We start from the raw sequence: 14933 nt of genomic DNA on the forward strand, positions 1-14933 counted from the left end.
AGTTGATTTTCCGAGGTCCTCTTCCATCAGAAATGGAAGGAATAAAAGCAGGGAATTTAAAAAAAAGACACAACCCCACCAATATATGGACGGGGAATTTATGAATTTGAGATATCGCATAACACAAATATAAGTCTAGGAGGATATAAGTCTAGAAGAATCCTCGATACATGGGCCAAAAACCATGTTTCGTGTATCAAAAAATCGGGAGATAAGGCAGAAGGGCGAGAGAAGGGAGGGAAATGCATTTAGAGAACGGGCTTGGCCTCCTCGTGAGTTTCGGACTCAGAAAGGAACTTCTCGGCCTCGAGAGCGGCAACACAGCCAGATCCTAGATATTCAGGTCAGCAAACTATTACTATAATGGAAATGTTGGAGCGTAGGACATACCGGCACTGGTGATAGCCTGGCGGTAGCGCTTATCCTGAACATCACCGCAGGCGAAGACACCCTCGACGTTGGTGAAGCTGGTACCGGGCTTGGTAACAATGTATCCCTCATCATCGAGCTCGACCTGGCCCTTGACAAGGGCGTTGGCGGGGTCGTGGCCAACAGCGTAGAAGAGACCGTTGGCATCAACAACCTCCTCCTCGTTGGAGACAACGTTCTTGACACGCAGGTGGGTCATGAGGCCGTTAGGCTTGTTCTCACCGAGAACCTCAGTGGCGACGGTGTTGAAGCGGACCTTGCACTTGGGGTGGGAGAGCAGACGATCAGCCATGACCTTGGAGGCACGCAGCTTGTCCTTGCGGACGAGGACAGTCACGCTGCTGCCGTACTTGGCCAGGAACATGGCCTCCTCGGCGGCGGAGTCACCACCACCAATGACGTACAAAGGCTTGTTGCGGAAGATGGGGACGGCACCGTCGCAGACGGCGCAGGCGCTGATACCGTTCTGCCAGAAGGTCTCCTCGCCGGGAAGGTTCAGGCGGCGGGCGTTGGCACCTGTGGCAATGATGACGGCGTCCGCAGTGCGGACGGGCTCGCTGCCCTCGTCGTCGTTCCACTCCGTCCACATCTTGAATGGCCGGGAAGAGAGATCCAGCTTGGAGATGGTCTCGGTGATGATCTCGGTGCCGAAGCGTTCGGACTGTGCGCGCATGTTGTCCATGAGCTCGGCGCCGCCGATGCCGTTGGGGAATCCGGGGAAGTTCTCAACGTCGGTGGTGGTAGTGAGCTGGCCACCGGCGGCGGTGCCATTGGCGAGCATGCCCTCGTAGAGGACGGGCTGGAGCTCGGCGCGAGAGAGATAGATAGCGGCAGTGTGCGCACCAGGGCCGGAGCCGATAACTGTGGGGGGGCAACTGGTTAGGATGCTGATCTTGGTAAATTTGGGGTAGGCCGGATTATTCAATCCCTTCGAGAAACGACTCACTAACTACTTTAGAGTGCACCATTCTGGCGGTGTTTGTGCAATTGACGCGCGAGGGCGTCGGAAGTTTAGAGAAGACCGAGGCCGAAGGAGGGGACTGTGAGTGAACGGTAGTGGCTGCGGCAGCAGTTAATCCAATGGATCGAAGGGAGGGAAAACGACGGAAGGCGGAGGAAAACAGCTTGAAGGTGTTTCTTGAAAGTGAGGGAGAAAAGAAGAGGGGGGAGAGTTATAATATCTTTTCTCGGAGGGGCAGTGGGGACCAAGAAGGATTAGGTGACGAGTGATTGATAAATCGGCACTGAGATCAAAGAGACTGGGCCCAAACAGGGTGATACGATTGGATTCTTTTTCTTTCCGAGGTTTCCAGACCACACGAGCTTAGATATGCTTTCTTTCCTTTCAATGCCTGAATGCGCACCCTCAATGCGGCTTTCTAAGCATCTCTCACGTGAGCGAGTCGAGACCGCTGATGTAATGCCATCAGATCACCTGCCGAGACGCTTGTTCCGGGCCGAACTCCTTATACTCCACGGCTTCACTTCATACGCACTCGATGTTGGTCTGAACTCGCTGATATTAGGGGAATCATTTATCAATGGGACAAAATAGCAAATATCCAAGTCATAAAATCCATACAAATCGTGAGATCGCAAACGTAAAAGTCATAGCTAACGTCAAATATCGCGCTGATGTACACTAGATCACGCCGAACCACTTTTTCCGTGGACGGCCATGCTGTTCAGCATCTGTAGAGTGCTCAGCCATCATATGCGGCGGTAGGCGTTGAGGAACCTCGCCCTCAGAATCCTCATCCTCGCTCCCAGGATATCCCTCATAGTGTGGTTGAGGATGGCTAGTGACGGCGTTCGCACGGGTATTATTGATAAGGTCATGGTCCTCATAATCATCTTGGTCTTCGTCATCGGTGAAGTCTTCTTCGGCTTCAGATTGTGTTTTGGCTCCTCTATTCTTCTTGCGGCGGGGCAGGAACTTTTTCCAGCCTTTGACGATCTGTGTTGGAGGCGGGTCATATTCGGTTCCACTGAAGTGCAGTGCTGGCACAAGCAACTTGTAGGGTGTGGTAACACCCGATGGGTCTTGTGGGCTGATCTCCAGGTTCAATGTAATGGCTAGTCCACCTTCGAGGTTGATGTAGGCGCCTGCACCATCATTGCCCTGCTTGGCGGCTTTCTTCGCTGCCTTTTGACTGAGATTCGTTGGTCGGCGGTGGAAACTACCGGGTCCTGGAGGGGCAGCGGGGCCTGGGAAATAACTGTCCGCGCTCTCGTGGGGTTGAGTATGGCCGTCAACGCTCGCACGTCGATAGAAATCGTCCTCGTCACCTCGGCTGAAACTCATAGTCCTCGTTGGAGGTGGCCCACGGGTGGAAAGGCGTCTGAGAATTCCAGACTTGCCAGTAGACCCTTTATCCCCCTTATCCCCACGACCCAGCGACAATGTTCGCTGCAACTTATTGGGCCGAGGCTCTGGTACTTCGGTCATTTCCGACTCAGGCGTTTCGGGTGGAGTAGATCCGGGCTTATACTCCCGGATCGAACACCAGTTTCGCCGAGGCAGCAAGCGTTTGTTATTTCGGGGCTTGCCGTTGACATCCTGGGTAAAGATGGGGATAACATCCTCGTCTGTGTTCGAATCCATGTGGTGGATGGTATTCCGTTTGTTGAGCATATCCGAAACCAGATCGGTTTCTGGAATATCTGCGATAGCGGAAGAAATGACATTCGGCATGTACCGATAATCCTGGTCTTTAGGGATATCCAACTTGGGATTCGAATAGAATTGTCCAACTGCGGCCAGGTGGACATCGCCACTGCAAGATGGAGTTAGCTTTTGTCTGGCGTTTCGGATCGCCTTTGAGCAGCAAATTCCTCGGTCTTACCTGAGTATTGTGACTCGAATGGATTTCTCCGCAGCCAAATCCTGAAGATCTTCAACCAACCATGTCCGTTCGGATTTGAGGTGCTTGCCAGCCCAGTAGTCATCAAAGACTGCAGCCTTGCCGAGAGATTTGCGGCTGTTTGTGAACTTGCGGAGCATTGCCTAGGGTTTGGGTTAGGCTTGGGTTTGAACAGAGACAAAAAATATACGAATTACGTACCACTCGTGGATAAGCAACAGGCACACTTGAAAGCACAATCAAGTGCTTTGTCTCTTCCTTCATAATCTCGCTGTGACAGCGATCCCACAATAAGTCACATGTCTCTTCGCTAAGGACCTCATTAGTCTGTAAGAACATGTTAGCACAATCCAAAAGTCAGGAAACAGGAGAAATCATACTCGGCGCTCAGTGCGGCAGTCAAGTCCCAAGAACGAAATACCATGGCCAAGAGACATGAACAGATTTCGGCTTCTCTGTTCAATATACGGACCAGGGTGAGCACCGAGAAGCCAACTGGGTTCATCCATCTCGGTCTCGTCCGGCACACTGTGATGCTGGAACAGCAAATAATACTTGAACGCAATCTTTCCAATTCCAGAAATAACGGGACTCTGCATGAAATCATCATGATAAGAGCCAAATCCTTCAAAGATCTCATGATCATTCCAAATGTTGATCATGGGAATTTGGGAGTTCGCCAACGAGAACAGACCCTGTGAAAACCATGCAGCATAGCGCTCAAGATAAAACATCTCCAACTCAGCACGGAACTCAGGGGTGAATGGCGTCCCGTATTTGTCCGCCGCATTTTTGATCTTGAGCCATTCTTGGAAAAACGTCGACTCTGTGATAACAGAGTCGTTGAAGATCTGATCACCTCCACCAATCATCACATGGAATGGACGAGTCTGGTGCTCATTGAGAATATCTCGCCAAAGAGGGTCAGGGCCACAGACTTTGTCAGAGTCCGCAGAGGGGCTGAACCCATTACCACTGTGGAACATGATGTTCATTGACTCGCCAGCTGCGGGAACCCAGAATCCCAAAGCAGGTCCTTGGTTAATGCGATAGGCAATTCGCTGCTGCGTTGGGCTAAGCTCAATCTCCAGATTGAATCTCCAGAAGGTGACGTCTCTTGCGGCGTCTGCATATAGACGGGCGCCCGGAATATCTCGGTGCAGACTCGCCGTTTCACCGTCGACGGCATGCATCCGATTGGAAGGCATAGGCTGTTTGATGCCTTCACTGGTATAGTCAACCATACTCGGTGAGAGCTCGTAGATACCATCGTCGTTCTCAATAAAAGAGAGGTCGACTTGCTCCTCGAGATGTTCGACTGGCTTGACGTAAAGGGGACGTCCATCACGACCAACTTTCATGAGCCCCGCTGTTGGGTCAACATATTCGGGAGCCAGTTGCATTCCATCTTCATGACTGATCTCCACGGGTGGGGGAGGGAGAAGATCCATCGGCTGAGAGAATAGTCTCAGTGTAGGTGGAGTGTCGTAAGAGGAGCGAGAATCTTTTGTGACTATCATTATAGATCCTCGCCATATGTCTTTGTCAATAGGGCCACTGGCTCCATCAATTCTGACTTGTCTGATACCTGTGTATCGTAGCAAAGGACCACATCGCAAGAATAGACTGGGTTGGAAGTTCTTGTGCTCGGTCACTCCTGGTGATTGTTAGTCAATTCGGTTCGGATTTCGTAACAATTAAGGGTTCTCAAGAAATGAGGTGGCAAACAATCTTACCTGTCAACTTCTGAGCAGGAGACTTATAGTTCTTAGGTAAAGCCCTACTCTTCCTGCGATCTTTGTTACCACCACCCTCCCACCATGCTTTGCTACGCTCCATATCAAAGTGTTGGAAATCGAAGTCGGGGGCCGCAAGCCGAGCAGGATGCGCATTCCTCCACTCAAAGACAGGTGGGGGTGTGGGAGGCGGTACATCGAAAGACACAGATGCTTTCTTTGGCTTGACTTGTGACTCGGCACTATCTTGGGGCGTACGAGGTGCTGTCAAAAGTTCACCGGTTGTCTCTGCTCTCAATGCGGGAGGAACCTGCATAGCTCGAGGGCCTGCTTGAGACATCGAGCGACTGTGGCTGATATTGCTGGCAGGATGCGGCCTTGCTGCAGGTCCGCTCACCGTAACCGATCGTCTTGGCACATTGCCAATCTTGGCGGATGATGGGATAGCGGCTTGTGCGCGTGTAAATTGGGAATCATCGGGGCGCTGGATGGCTGGGTACCGAGAATCTGTAGGAACCGTGCTGTTGTGACGCGCAGCCGTGCTTCCAGGTTGTCGCTGCGGTGGTGCTGCCGCATGTCCGTTTCGCATGCCATTTCCCACTGGAGGATCCCTCTGTTCGCTTCTTCTTCTCGTTGCGCCGGAGGATGGTTGGATTTCTGGTTGGCCCCGTTTTGCTGATGCCTCACGAGCCACTGCTGCCATCAATTGAGCTTTCTCCTGCTCGGCTTTCTTGCGCGCGATGCGCTCTCGGGCTTTCATTTCCGCCTCTTGGACTCGCGCCCGCTTCTCTTCCTTGCTGATTCCAGTCAAAGTAACTTCCAACTTTTGAAGAGGGGATCGGTCTGATGCCCAGTCTCGTTGTGAATGACTGGCCGAGGTAGAACGCGTGGTGTTCGACCGAGTCGGAGACGAAGAGACACCCGGCGCAGGTGGTTGAATCTGAATTTCCGGCATGGCTGCGCTGGATTTGGGAGGATAGGACGCTGGTGGAAGACCTCGCGGTGTGGTAGATTCCTCTGATGGCTCTGAGGCTGAGAAAGGAAGTGGTTTGCGGGTGGTATAATTCAAACTCCCCTCGGGCTGGTCTCGGGTTCTGGCTGAGGACGGCCTGGTATGAGGTGTCTTCGGGTCATAGTCTGTCTCGTTCTCATAGCCTTCTACGTTAGAGGCATTGGCGTTTTTGCGATTGCGCCTTCCAGAATCTCTTTGCGCTCCGTTGGCGGCGTGAGGGTTGGAGCTGCCATTTGCTAGATCAGGCGATCCGCGCATTGTTATGGCAGCCATGATGCTGTGTATTTGCGCCCAAGCTCAAAGTGATAAGTGTCGTAGATAGGGCGCCAAGTATGTGCAGTTTCAAATTCAGCTGGAACAAATATCGTTAATGTCGGTCTCGAAAGCAACCCGAGCAAATTTGGCAGAATTGCTGTATGCAGGTTTTCTCGAAATAGACGAAACGGTTTCGATGCGACTGATGCCTAACGCAGGGTCATTGCACCAGGGGCCGAGCTGATTGGCACCGACAAGCCAAATTGAGGGGGGATAGGACCAGTGACAGGGCGGTTCGTATAAATGCAGTTAAATATGAGGAACGGGCCTCAAAAATAGGGACATGGAATGAGGAAGTGAGAGAAAGAAGTCAGAGATTTTAATAAAACATAGCAAACCACAAGAAGGGTCTATACATCCGATATCCCGGTGGCTGGTATCCCCAGCCTTCGCGCGGGGCCATTGTCATACGAAGGCTTTGGTAAGGAGCCAAGGAGAATCAGCAATAGTTCATGTACGGAGTATGGAGTACATCATCAGAGCAAATGAGACCCGTTTGGGGGAAATCCGGACATTTCGAATGGAATTGATAGAAATTAAGCATATATAGCAAACTTAGGACAGCGGGTATTGGAATGAGCTATTGTTAGACTTACATGTCCACTCTCTCTGTCTACTCCGTAGTGCTACCTTCAACGTACCTCCATCGCAGTATTCCATTGGGCATCAAGGTTCCCCCAGGAGTTGTCTCTACAAGATTTAGATATCCCTAGAGAGTACGGTATACTCCGTAGGTGCCCCCATGGCTCTACCTGACGATTGTATACATTTGATTTCGGTCGATTTGGGACTTGGGTTGCCGCTTTTACCCAACATCCACGTTGGGCGTAAATCTCAGTCCGCAAATACGCCCAACGTCCCCCGTGAGACACGCCGAGTCCCAAAAGCGGCAGGGGCTCCAAACAGAAAGAGAATGCCAAGCAATCCACGATGTCCCTGCAAGGACACTCCGAGACTATTCACCTCCTGCAGTTGATGGGAATAGCCCAATAGCTCATGAGAGGTCATCAAAGTATTCCCAGGTACGGAGTACGGAGTACGGAGTACACGGAGTACTCGACGTTCAAAGTATTTCCTATCAACTGTGGCTGTCCTGACGATCCTATGGACCTTCCCCGGAGCCCGCAGTCTGCAATACGTAACCTAGATAAGCCACCTGCGCACCTATGTTGTAGGTAGATATTGAAGACCCGTGGCCTTAGAGCGCTTGAAGGCTTCTTTAATATTTGATGAATAAAGAAAACATAGGAAAATATACCTCAAGGTGCCTACCACATAGGTACCTCCATGCTAAGTCTCAAAGCTCAATAGACAGCTCAATAAGATCTGCCGTGTGGGTAGCTGTGGACGATCCTCCTATCTCGCCTGGGAACCCAGTGTCTCTTACTCCCAACTTCCTCATAACAACTATTGGAGGCATATTTATTTTACGAGGGCATCTTTCCTTCTCGTTCACCTCGACCATATTCATCTGCCGAGTCGCCATCCAACGGCCCGGAACCATCGATGGCACCCGCCTAATACGTCCCCTCGATCCCCAACGTGAAGCCACCTTCCCTTTCTCCCTTGATTCGAATTGATCCCTCATCATGCGCATTGTCGGTGGGATTACCGCCACCCTGGGCCTTATAGGGGCAGTCTCCGCAAACTTACACGCTCGCCCCCAAGAAACCCGCGACTTCATCGCCCTCCACCTTGACGATACCACATCTCCTTCCCACATCGCACAAGTTCTAGGTGCACGCCATGAAGGTCAGATCGGACAACTAGAAGGCCACCATTCTTTTTCTTTCCCACGGGAACAGTCAGCACAGTTTGATACCCTGTTGGATGATTTGCGGGCAAAGAGGAAGCTCCGGCGGCGGTCCGATGGAATCACCTCGCGCGAAACAAGTGACGATCCCTTAGACCGAATTCTGTGGTCGCATAAAATCGCTTCACCTACACAACGGTTGTATAAACGACTTCCGCCCGTCTCCGTGCCCTATAAATCGCTGGAGAAGAGAAAGCAGAATGCGCAGGTCGTTGCCTTCCAGAAAAAGGCTATGTCATCTCTGGGGATCAGTGACCCGATCTTCACAGACCAATGGCACCTTCTCAACACGATTGAAACTGGACACGATCTCAATGTGACAGGGCTCTGGTTGGAGGGTATCACTGGCAAGGGCGTTGTTACTGCAGTTGTCGACGACGGATTGGACATGAACAGCAACGATCTCAAGCCCAATTACTTTCCAGAGGGCTCCTGGGATTTCAACTCACAGGGACCAAATCCCTTCCCTGTTTTGCCTGAAGACAGACATGGCACTCGATGTTGTGGCGAGATCGCGGCGGCGAAGAACGATGTTTGTGGAGTTGGTGTCGCGTATGACAGCAAAATAGCTGGAGTGCGGATGTTGTCTGCACCTGTCAGTGATGTCGATGAGGCTCGTGCTATTGCATTTGCCTACCAGAAGAATGATATATATTCATGTTCATGGGGCCCCATGGACGATGGCACCACTATGGAAGGGCCGGGAATCCTGATCAAACGAGCTATGGCTGACGCCGTGGAAAACGGCAGAGGAGGCAAGGGCTCAATTTACGTCTTTGCCGCCGGTAATGGTGCAGAAAGTGGGGATAACTGTAACTTTGACGGGTACACCAACAGTATCTACAGTATTACAGTCGGTGCCATTGACCGGGAAGGATCACACCCGGCATACTCGGAGTCATGTTCGGCCCAGCTTGTGGTTGCCTACAGTAGTGGTGCAGGAGATGCCATTCACACTACCGACGTGGGCACTTCCAAGTGCTACAATGGTCATGGTGGCACTTCCGCGGCTGGTCCGTTGGCCGCAGGCAGCGTGGCACTCGCACTTAGCGTACGCCCAGAGCTGACTTGGCGTGATGTGCAACACTTGATGGTGGAAACAGCGGTTCCTGTGAGCGTGGACGACGGCAGCTGGCAGAACCTGCCATCTGGCCGCAAGTTCAGTCATGATTGGGGATTCGGAAAGGTCGACACCTATACCATGGTCCAGCTTGCTAAGACGTGGGATCTCGTGAAGCCACAAGCGTGGCTCCACTCGCCATGGCTGCGAGTACACCAAGATATCCCCCAGGGTGACCAGGGTCTGCTCAGTCGCTATACAGTAACAGCTGATCAAATGCAAAAAGCCAATATTGCCCGACTGGAACATGTTTCTGTGACGATGAATGTCAACCACACCCGCCGTGGCGATCTCAGTGTTGAATTACGCAGCCCTGCGGGAATCGTCAGCTATCTGAGTGTCTCACGCGCAGGTGATAAGGCGACTACTGGATATGTAGATTGGACTTTCATGTCTGTCGCTCATTGGTATGTGTTATTCTTCCGATTCGATGAGACATGCATCTGCTAACTTGTTTTTAGGGGTGAATCACCTGTGGGTGAGTGGTCGGTCATCGTGAAAGACGCCCAAGTCAATGATGACTCGGGCACATTCATTGATTGGCGACTCAATCTCTGGGCCGAGGCTGCGGATGGAACAAAGCAGAAGCCCCACCCCTTGCCCGAAGAGCACGAGAATGACCACCCCTATGAAGATGCTCATGTAGCCACGACTAGCGTTACGTCGGTTCCGATAAAGACCGGAGCCCCCGCAAACCCGGGTGACCAACATGACCGGCCCGTGAAGCCAAAGCCACAGCCAACACCCACGGAGCACACAGAGCCCACGGAGCCAACAAAGCCCACAGAGCCAACAAAGCCCACAGAGCCAACAAAGGCCGCGGAGCCAACAAAGGCCGCGGAACCAACAGAGATCACGAAGCCAGTGGAAGATGAGAAGGAGCCAACTAGCACCATCGGTAATGAAGCCCCCTCACCTTCCTCCTCTGGATCAGGCTATATATCCTCCTATCTCCCCACCTTTGGCGCTTCGAAGCGCACGCAGATCTGGATCTATGCATCGCTGTCTTTGATCATTGTATTTTTCATTGGACTCGGTGTCTACTTCCAGCTGCAGCGACTCAAGCGTCGTCGCACCACCGCTCACGACGACTACGAGTTTGAAATGATTGAAGATGAGGATGAGATGCAACCAATGACTGGAACATCTGGCCGGACACAGCGTCGCGGTGGCGAATTGTATAATGCATTTGCTGGCGAGAGCGACGAGGAAATGTTCAGTGATGATGACGAGCCATACCGTGATGGGTCAGCCAATATCCGGGAGAAGCCTAGTGAAGAGGGATCCTCCCAGGGTGGCGCCCATCAGGAAAAGCCTTAATCTAACTTCGACTACCTATCATTTTGCATTTTGCTTGGTGTTGTCAATATGCCCTGTTGATTTGGGTGATTGAACTTGGAGAATCATCGTTTACTGCGAATAGACGGGATGGCATTTGAGGGTTTGTTTGTATATCTATCATTTCTGGAGACTTCAAAAGCATGCTGTGCATACTACGAATAGACTGAACTATAACGTGTGTAATATATGTCAATAAAGCAATGTGACTGTAATAGGTATCAAGCTTGAAATAATATCTGCCCGTAATGTTGATCTTAATGCTTATAGCGATGACGACGTTCCGTTTCGGGGACTCCGCCTTGGGGCACCGCGATCATCGAACTCAGCTCCAACCTCCAAACATCCCCCTCCAGTCCACCTCTCTAGCTTTTTTCAATCTCTGTCACTCATTGCTTATATCGCCCCTGCAAATATTGGTTTTTGTTGACATAACTGGGGTCCGAACAACTATCAGTCGGTTGACCACGGCCGACCGACATAACCCCCACGATGGATCAACATGACGATTTCGACAGTGTTTCCTGGAAGCACGACCCGGATAGCGACATCTCACGGCCAACAACTGCAAGCACCGATGCTGCAGAACCTAGTGGCATTGAGCATGACTCCAATGGCAAGCGGAGAATGAGCTCCGCCCAAGAAGAGCCCCAGGCCGGCCCGCTTGCCGACGCCGTCGACCTAGCGGGCATCGGCGATGGCGTTCTTGAATGCCACGTTGACACTCCGCTCAAAGAAAATGACGGCACAAAAGACGCATATATCTCGTATCTGGTCACCACACATGTATGCGCATCTTTCCTTGACACACCGTCGGGGAGCAACTGCTGCCTAGACATGCTCGACATCTGTTAAAGAGACCATGGCTGACATATCTTAGACCGACTTCAAATCATTCCAGAAGCCCGATTTTACTGTTCGGCGGCGTTTCACCGATTTCTACTTTCTATACAAGACGCTCTATCGCGAATACCCAGCATGCGCGGTGCCGCCCCTCCCGGACAAGCACAAGATGGAGTACGTGCGGGGAGACCGCTTCGGCCCGGAGTTCACAACGCGACGGGCGTGGTCGCTGCATCGCTTTTTGAAACGCCTGGCGCTTCACCCGGTGCTTCGACGGGCTCCTCTTCTCACTATCTTCTTGGAGTCGCCAGACTGGAATGCACACATGCGCCTTCACTCAACACGGGTGTCCACACATACCGGATCGGATGGTCAGTCAACCGGGATCTTTGATAACTTCACCGATTCGTTCGTCAATGCTTTCTCTAAAGTGCACAAACCAGACCGGCGCTTTATCGAGGTCCGAGAGAAGGCCGATAAGCTAGATGAGGACCTATCGCATGTGGAAAAGACCGTGGCACGGGTCGCGCGGCGTGAATCTGATCTGGAGACAGACTATGCGGAGCTTGCGACGCAGTTCCGCAAACTCGTGCCATTAGAGCCTGCCGTTGAGATGCCGCTACAGGTCTTTGCGGCTTCGGTGGAAGAGACCGCGCGCGGGATGCGCAATCTGAAGGACCACACGGACCAGAATTACCTGGGATCGCTGCGCGACACTGAATCATACATCATGTCTCTCAAGTCCCTGTTGAAAACCCGCGAGCAAAAACAGCTTGATTTCGAGGCGTTGGTCGAATACCGCAACAAAGCTGTGACCGAACGTGACTCTCTAGCTGCAAACCCAGCAGCCTACTATGCCTCAAACCCGCTCACCTCCTCCCCAGCATCTTTCATTCGCTCCAAGATGGAAGACATGCGTGGCGTGGACCACGAACAGTCCCGTCGCGAGCGTGTGCGAAAGCTTGAGCTCCGCATTGACGAATTGACTCGCGAGGTTGAATCCGCCAAGACTACATCTGAGATGTTCGACGAGGAGGTTGTCCGCGAAGTTGCGGATTTCGAACGCATCAAGGCGGTCGAATTCCGAGATGGGCTTGGCTCCTTTGCCGATTCGCACATAGAGTTCTATCAAGGTGTGCTCTCCACATGGGAGCGGTTTATAGTAGAGATGGAGAGTGAAGTTGAGCCGGGACTCGACTCTGACGCGGCTGCGATTGGAGCCGTTTAATCATCTGGCTTTTTTGTTTGAGGCTGCTTGAATCCATGAACGGGATCGAGTTTGATATAGCAGTTCATGTCTGTTTGTTTCGCTAGCTTGTTCCGCGTTTCATACCCGCAATACCATCATACCTCACTTCCAAGGGTTTCCTTCAAATATGCACTCATTATATTATGTCCAAACTGGTAGAAAAACTACTACAAAACGTTGACTTCGTACGTTATGCGCAAGAGATCAAGGTTTAGAGAACTACTATGGGCACCCAAAATTACTACGGGCACCCAGGGCGCTAAGCCTTTTACGATTTACTTCCCACTGGCCATAATTTATTCACAGCTTGTCGTATTTAATATGGTACTCCCTTAGTATTTCGGACAGTACCCGAATCTTATCTGGGCACCCTATCAGTAATGTAGAATCTCGCACGCCATCTACACTACCATACAAAAATGAAGCTATTCCTAGATGCTGATTTAATCAAGTTTTTTCCTACTGAAAAAGGGTTTGGTGCAAAAATGAAGCTATTCCCAGATACTGATTTAATCAAGTTTTTTCCTACTAAAAAAGGGTTTAGTGCAAAAATGAGGCTATTCCTAGATGCTGATTTAATCAAGTTCTAGTGCAAAAATAGAGTTTTTTCCTACTGAAAAGGGGGTTTAGTGTAAAAATAAAGCTATTCCTAGATACTAATTTGATTAAGTTCTAGTGTAAAAATAGAGTTTTTTCCTACTAAAAAAGGGTTTAGTGCAAAAATGAAGCTATTCCTAGATACTAATTTAATTAAGTTTTTTCCTACTGAAAAAGGGTTTAGTGTAAAAATGAGGCTATTCGCAGATACTAATTTAATTAAGTTTTTTCCTACTAAAAAGGGGTTTAGTGCAAAAATAAGGCTATTCGTAGATACTAATTTAATCGAGTTTTTTCTTACCGAGAAAGGGGTTTAGGGAGATAGGGTTTGATCGGTTACGTGATCGTAAAATAGAGGCTATTTTTTAAAGATAGTGCTAATCGAGTTTTCTTACTATAGTTAAGATAGTATAGCTATTAACGCTAGTTTCCTACTATCCTATATAGTAAAACTTCTATCTTTAATAAGTCATTTCGACTAATTTTAGTTATATTTCTAATATATAAACTAGATATTAATATTATTAAGGGCCCCCTCTTCTACGTCTACGTCTACGTCTACGTCTACGTCCCCTTCCCCGCCTAGTTATAACACTACTAACTACGATCTAATTATTAGACTCCGTTATCTCCCCCTATATAGTCTAATTATTATTATACCTCCTACTAGCTATCCTCTACCGACCTAACCGACGAATAGCTACCTCCTTATCCCTTCGTATAATCTCGAATCGTAATAGCTTACGACGGGTTAAGCTCTTAAAACGTTAAGATACTCGTAATAATAAGATTATCTACTAAGATAACTACTAAGATAACTATTAAGATAACTATTAAGATAACTATTAAGATAACTATTAAGATAACTATTAAGATAACTACGGTAGGCGACTATACCCTCGTATAATATAAGGGTTTACTATACGGAGTTCTATTACCTAAGAGTGATTAATTATATTAGTATACGCTAGGTCTCGTTAGATCTAGTAGTAAGAGTAAAAGTCGGCCTAGGTAAGGCTCTTACCCCTTATCTAGGCCTCGTTAATATAGTAAATATATAGATACCCCTATATTAGTATTATAATACCTAAGTATAGTAATAGGATTAAAGGTTTCTCGTTATAGGATAGTAGATAATAATTAAATACTAATCGTACCTTTTTAATTATATAGTAAGTAACTAGCGTCTTAACTCCTATAAATAGAGGGCTACCGTTAATCTCCCGACTAGCTCTTTACGAGGCGAGCTCCTATTAGATCTTAATACTAAGACGCTTAGTTATATTTCCGAACTAGGTATAAAGAGCGAAGAGGTCCTTTATACCCGATTATATATTAAGTTTAAGGTAACGATAGGTAGATTCTACGCGGGATATAAAGCTTTTATTAAGATAGAGAAACCTATTAGTATAGTATTATAAAAAATAAGGACCGTAACCGCGGATCTATTCTTTATTAATATATATTAGTAGACCTAGATAGTGCTAATACTTATCCTTAAAGGTAGCCTACCGAGTCTCTATATTATTAACTATATACGCGAAGATAATAAAATACTAGTCCTTTTTTATTATTTCCTAATATATAGTGATTATATATATAATATTATTAACTATA

The 14933-nt window shown here is 49.3% G+C and overlaps 4 protein-coding genes across 4 annotated transcripts; 2 read left to right on the forward strand and 2 right to left on the reverse strand.

Annotated features, from left to right (window-relative positions):
- Positions 1-248: 248 nt before the first annotated feature.
- On the reverse strand, positions 249-1397 carry trr1 (thioredoxin-disulfide reductase TRR1; the record flags this gene model as incomplete). Its single annotated transcript, XM_057178429.1, has 3 exons — positions 249-331; positions 391-1290; positions 1376-1397. 3 exons carry the CDS (start codon positions 1395-1397, stop codon positions 249-251), a joined length of 1005 nt encoding a protein of 334 aa, XP_057030173.1.
- Positions 1398-2071: 674 nt separating this feature from the next.
- Positions 2072-6314, reverse strand: N7457_007387 (uncharacterized protein; the record flags this gene model as incomplete). The annotated part of the gene is made up of 5 exons (XM_057178430.1): positions 2072-3206; positions 3276-3436; positions 3495-3620; positions 3674-4950; positions 5030-6314. The coding sequence occupies 5 exons, from the start codon at positions 6312-6314 to the stop codon at positions 2072-2074; spliced, it is 3984 nt and encodes a 1327-aa protein (XP_057030174.1).
- Positions 6315-7945: 1631 nt separating this feature from the next.
- On the forward strand, positions 7946-10609 carry kexB (kexin kexB; the record flags this gene model as incomplete). The annotated part of the gene is made up of 2 exons (XM_057178431.1): positions 7946-9696; positions 9751-10609. 2 exons carry the CDS (start codon positions 7946-7948, stop codon positions 10607-10609), a joined length of 2610 nt encoding a protein of 869 aa, XP_057030175.1.
- Positions 10610-11119: 510 nt separating this feature from the next.
- Positions 11120-12698, forward strand: N7457_007389 (sorting nexin-4; the record flags this gene model as incomplete). Its single annotated transcript, XM_057178432.1, has 2 exons — positions 11120-11413; positions 11508-12698. The coding sequence occupies 2 exons, from the start codon at positions 11120-11122 to the stop codon at positions 12696-12698; spliced, it is 1485 nt and encodes a 494-aa protein (XP_057030176.1).
- Between the last annotated feature and the right edge of the window lie 2235 nt (positions 12699-14933).

The sequence above is a fragment of the Penicillium paradoxum genome, assembly GCF_028828445.1.
Source record: "Penicillium paradoxum strain IBT 22861 chromosome Unknown utg000006l_segment0_segment0, whole genome shotgun sequence".
NCBI classification, from domain to species: domain Eukaryota; kingdom Fungi; phylum Ascomycota; class Eurotiomycetes; order Eurotiales; family Aspergillaceae; genus Penicillium; species Penicillium paradoxum.